Source organism: Raphanus sativus, chromosome 2 (genome assembly GCF_000801105.2).
Source record: "Raphanus sativus cultivar WK10039 chromosome 2, ASM80110v3, whole genome shotgun sequence".
Classification (NCBI taxonomy): Eukaryota; Viridiplantae; Streptophyta; class Magnoliopsida; order Brassicales; family Brassicaceae; genus Raphanus; species Raphanus sativus.
Window position 1 is genome coordinate 3,984,445 of NC_079512.1, and position 6,161 is coordinate 3,990,605.

Sequence of the window (6,161 nt, forward strand, 5' to 3'; positions counted from 1 at the left end):
TTATTTATATGGAAATGTTTCATAGTTTAATATTTTATCATAAATTTTTCTTGGGTGAATTACCAACTAATCATAGTTTGTCAATTAATGTACAATTTTTTTAAATATAATAAATAAAATAATAATAATTTGTGTTAAGTTTTTAAAATAAAAGAAAAATATTATTAGCTGCAAAAAGATGAATTTTTTTTTAACAATTTTAAAACCGTCACAAAAAATTAAATCATAAACACTAAACACTATACCCTAAACCCATGGACAAAGCTTAAACCCATGGGTAAAAATCCAAACACTAAACCCTAAATTCTTGGATATATCCTAAACACTAAATCTCTCTCTCTCTCTTCTCTTTCTCTCTCTCTCTCTCTCTCTCTCTCTTCTCTTTCTCTCTCTCTCTCTCTCTCTCTCTCTCTCTCTCTCTCTCTCTCTCTCTCTCTCTCTCTCTCTCTCTCTTGGTATCCCCCTCATCGTAAACATTTTTTTTTGAGAAAAATAAAAATGTAAACATTCTTTTAATTCATCGATTATCTTTTAACTACCATAATTTTGTTTTATATGGGAATGTTTCCTAGTTTAATATTTTATCATAAATTTTTTTGGGGTGAATTACCAACTAATCATAGTTTGCTAATTAATGTATAGTTTTTTAAACTATAATAAATAAAATAATAGTAATTTGTGTTAAGTTTTTTAAAATAAATGAAAAATATTAGTAGCTGCCAAAAGATGAAATTTTTTTAACAATTTTAAAACCGTCACAAAAAATTAAATCATAAACACTAAACACTATACCCTAAACCGATGAACAAAGTTTAAAACCATGGGTAAAAATCCAAACCCTAAACCCTAAATTCTTGGATATACCCTAAACCCTTTGGTAAATCCTAAACACTAAACTGTAAACTCTTGGGTATACCCTAAACACTAAATCTCTCTCTCTCTCTCTCTCTCTCTCTCTCTCTCTCTCTCTCTCTCTCTCTCTCGGTATCCCCTTCATCGTAAACCTTTTTTTTTTTGAAAAATATAAAAATGTAATCATTCTTTTAATTCATCGATTATCTTTTAACTACCACAATTTTTATTTATATGGAAATGATTCCTAGTTTAATATTTTATCATGAATTTTTCTTGGGTGAATTACCAACTAATTATAGTTTGCCAATTAATGTACAATTTTTTTTAAATATAATAAATAAAATAATAATAATTTGTGTTAAGTTTATAAAATAAAAGAAAAATATTATTAGCTGCAAAAAGATGAAATTTTTTTTAACAATTTTAAAACCGTCACAAAAAATTAAATCATAAACACTAAACATTATACCCTAAAAATTTATAATTTTTTACTGATTCAATTAAATGCAAACAACTTTACATGCACAACGTCCTCGTATGTATTAAACAAACATATGTGTTTTACAGAATCTGCTCGATATTATTATAATGCAATGTGATCTAATCCAATGAAGTAGTTAAACAAATGTGTTTTCTTGCACTGTACGTCTAAGATCAAATCTCACATGTGCTCATCTGCAAAAGCTCTGAGATGATTAAACGATGATCCTCCTTCTCTCACCGTCTCTGCCGCTAAATCTCTCCACCTCGCCGCGTTTTTTCTATACTCCTCCCCCTTCTTCTCCTCCATCACTTCCTCAATGCACCGCCGTATCTCCCCGCTCTCCACCACAGCTGCTTCCCCTTCCTTCTTTTCCACCACCACCCTCACACCTGTCCTCCAACACTCCTCTAAAAGCTTCGCGTTCGTCATCTGATCAGTCCACTGCGGAAACGCAACCACCAGAACTCCCGCCACCAAGCTCTCCAGCGACGAGTTCCACCCACAATACGTCACGAAGCAACCGATCGATCTATGCTTCAAAACCCTAAACTGATCGCACCAAGAAACCACCATACCTATCTCATCGAGCTCTTCTCTGAAACTACTTACGATCTCTTCTTCTTTCTCTTCTCCGTCTTCTTTACTTCTGTGAAAAAAATTGGTTACGTGTCTTCTAATGGAATCAAATAAGGAAACAAAGCAAAGAATTAAATGATCCGTTTTTCTTAAACTCCCTCACAGAGTGACACGTGGATCCGAGCCTTCTCATGCATTCTCACCAAAATCGTTTAAGGAAAGCCTTAAAAATGCTTCTCCTTTAATATATAGGGGATAGGCCACCGCTGATAGATCTCCGTGCATTGTTTTGGTATAATTATGTGCACATTTTCTTGGGGGTAGATGGATGACTTACATATTCGAGTAACAAAATAAATATGAATAGAAAAGACCAAGATATTATAAAAAATATTCCACCTTTGTGAAATTCGCCAAGAAAATTCTACGTATTACACGCAAACTTCTTTTACAAATAGACACTTATAGATGTTACTGTTGTCCAGGTAGTACAATTAAATCATAGAATACAAATCAATATCTATTTTTATGAAAAAAAAATTAGGAGTCAGGGAAGCATCCAAGAGAATGATGAATATTAGCTTCAACCTCATAATTATAGTTTTGATGTATGGAAGGGAAGCTCTGTTCCGGGTTATACGACTGCGTTGCGAACGAAGATACAAGGACATTAGGGTTTTGTGGATGTGTATCAAGCAAGCTATCTAGTGTTCTCCAGTCCAGATAGTTGAAGCTCTTCTCTTCTTCTTGCTCCAAACTCCCGTTTTGATCTTTATTCGTCCCTAGACTTGGCGACAAGCTAGGGCTGTCTAGCTGTGGGAGCTCAATATTGCCATATTGATGCATCGTTGAGGATGGATTATTGGCATTGTAGTGATTATTACGCATGACCATTTGGTTAAGGTTTTGTCTCGATGAAGAGGCACCGATATGGTGACTCGTGTCCATTGTCGCTGAAGATAAATAGTTGTTACCACTATCAACGTGATAGCGCTGGTTCTGCCATGTCTCGTACCCTAATGGCCTCTGGTTTGGAATCGGCTTCCTAAATGCTCGACACACCACCCAACCTTCCTCCTGTATTGCACAAAGAATCGGTTTCTTTTGAGTTATGAGTATTAATTGCATTATTATATTGTTATATTATTGGCTTGATATTGACTTTATAAATTTGAGTCTTTAAATGTTGTACCTGAACCGGGGCAAGTTCGGAGTTTTGGAGGCGGTATTCGTGCATGATCCAATCTGATTTTCTTCCATTAGGAGCTCGACCTTTGTAGTAGACAAGTGTCTTCCGCATTCCTATGACATTGTTCTTTGAAAGCACCGCCTTGTCTCTACCGGTGGCCTTCCAGAACCCGGCGGCCGTGGCTCTATTTGTCCTACTTCCGGTCGGGTACTTCCTATCCTTATGGCTAAAGAAGTACCACTCGCTTTGTTCTTCATATCCTAGTTTGCATCTCGCTGCAGTGCAACCCCAACTATTAATTAGTGTCATAAATTTCATACATCACAGAATATTAGCATGTTGATATATATATAAATATATTAAAGAGAGAAAATTGATATGGTGAATTGTTTTTGAGCTAATATATGATATGATTCTAGTTTCACACTTTCAAAAATCAACTAGTTTAAATTCAAATGAGGTATTATGATTTATAATTGTACTACATCTATTCATTTTTCTCTGTAATATTCGTTTCACACTCACGTTTATATAATCTTACAGGTCAAAGAAAGTAGGCTTTCTCACTCATTTCGCATGCCAATTTTATCGCATGTTATTGGTTTTCAAAGATCATATTAAGTTAATAATGTACTGCCATTCCATGCAAAAGATTAACTGTTGATAATTATCATACAAAATATCTGTTGCTTACCTTGAATATCCCAGGGCTCCATTTTGTAGAGGTCAATCTCTACAATGACATCTAAAGAACTCTTCATCGAATTGATCTTCCTATCTAGGTAATAACCCACGAGCTCTTCCTCTGTTGGATGAAATCGGAATCCCTGTGGCATACACGATTGCCTTATGTTATCCATCCAAAATGTTCCTACAAACGTATAATATAATTCGAGAAACTGTTAGAAGAGAAATGAGTAACAAATGAGAGAGAAGAGAATGAAGGACAATGTATTTGTATATAAACTTAAGCAATTGCGAGAACCGTAGACAAACAAGGCAACCTTTTGGTTTTGTTCTTGGGACCAAAACCAAATCCTGTTACAAGCTTCTTTTAATTATAAGAATTGGATCGAATGGCTTTTGGGTCCAATGAAATTCGAAAAGCTTTGTTGGGTTAGTAATGATATATAGCGATGTTACACACGGACACACATGATGACACACTATATAAATTCATATGTAGATGGATATTGTAGCCAAAATCTTAGATCTTTAAGCTTAAGACTATAGCTATCATAAGTTTATGATGATGGTTATGATGTTTCTATGGTACCACCGAACAATGGAGGGGCTCTTACTATTTTACAAGTAAATAAATTAATAACTAAAATTTGATGGTGAAAGTTTTTGGATTATTATTTTTTAGAAATCATTGGTCTTAAGTGTTTGTTTCGCCTTGTACATAACGAACGATATTTAGAAACGAAACGATTCAAAATTTATACTATATAGTTTAACATAAGGTATTTTTATTAGACCTAAAATATACAAGAACTACAAATTATATATTCATATTGTATATCTAAGATAATTACACATGGGCGAAAAGCATGGCGGGTGGAAGTCACTAAGGTTGATGTTCCTTTGAGTGTATCACACACTCTTGTATCGAGTTATATCCCTATACTATCTATGTATTTTTTAATGGTGAACATCAATTACTTTCTAAGGAACAATAATTTCGTAGAAAAAACCATAGATTCCGAAATCCCACTCCTTTATTTCAGTTTCCGTTTACTCTATCTTTATGGGTCAATGTCCACTCATACACATTTGTATACTATTCAAGATATGGATATTCATACAAAACATCGCATACTATGTGTGAAATATATTTATTTATATATTATTATATATATATATATATATATCTGATGAAAATGCAAAACATAAACGTGTATGCATCATCATAGTTCACGCATGTATATATCCTATATACACATATATGTTGACAGTAGATAATAAAACCTAAAGAAAATAATGGGTTGAAACTTACGGGATAATATCTTTTACAAAAAAAAAAACTTACGGGATAATATAGATTGGACGAAAAGATTGTGAAGAATGATATATATGCTGTTTGTAAGCGACTTCCAGAAGGGCGATGATCAAAGGGGTAGCAAAAGAAAGAAGGAGATGAGAGTTTGAATCCTCTGTTGTGGACTGAATGATGAGTGTTTATATAACAAAACAAGCGTTGATTAATTAGATCACATGTATATGAACCATCTAGAAATAGTTAAGAGTGTATATATATATATATAGATTTATGAAGTGAATATGCTTATTTATATAAATGGATGTGTGTGTCCTGTGGGTGCAAAATGATGATATAAGGAGAGGGAGAAGAAGAAAATGGAGATGCAACAAGGGCTTGATTTCGCGTGGGTAGACATCTACTCTTGTTTTTGGACGGCTCTCTCTCTCTAACCGCAATTTTTTGTTTAAAGTTTTTCCAAGCTTCTCCACTTTACTGCCCAACTTCTTTTAATTGTATATATTGTGTACTAGTAATTACATAAATATTTTATATGATTAGAGTTTCTTATTGGGCGAAAATGCTCTCTATAAAACCATAAATATCCGAAATTTTGGTTAATTTTATAATCAAAACTATATACTAGTCTAGCGTAGTATAAATACTATAAACTACTCCAATGGTTTGGTTGTATGCATTTTTTTGGTTTGGTTGTATGCATACTGTATTGTTGACCAGAAAATATGTAATCTAAAACCTCAAAAGAGAGATTCTGAATTTTAGATATAATTTTAGATATATGTTTGCTTGATGCCTTGATCTGGTTACTGGAAATGTCTTCTTTTTTAATATTCCTCGTTAACCCATTGATAAGACACGTAAGGAAAAACATATGAGGATAAAGAAATTAACCATCTTAAGTATGCAATTCTCAACGTTTTATAAGTTCCACGCATGTACATTTACGGATTACTACGTAAATCTCACTCAATATACCACCACATCAAAATGTATAATGTAATATAGTGAATGCATGATTGATAATCCTAACTCTTAGATCCACGCGAAATCACAAT

General features: G+C 33.4%; 1 protein-coding gene across 1 annotated transcript; it reads right to left on the reverse strand.

Annotated features, from left to right (window-relative positions):
* Positions 1-2,322: 2,322 nt before the first annotated feature.
* On the reverse strand, positions 2,323-5,354 carry LOC108833612 (NAC domain-containing protein 30-like). The gene is made up of 4 exons (XM_018607022.2): positions 5,137-5,354; positions 3,799-3,975; positions 3,108-3,379; positions 2,323-2,992 (listed from the first exon to the last, which is right to left on the reverse strand). Exons 2-4 carry the CDS (start codon positions 3,962-3,964, stop codon positions 2,456-2,458), a joined length of 975 nt encoding a protein of 324 aa, XP_018462524.2. The 5' UTR covers positions 3,965-3,975; positions 5,137-5,354; the 3' UTR covers positions 2,323-2,455.
* Between the last annotated feature and the right edge of the window lie 807 nt (positions 5,355-6,161).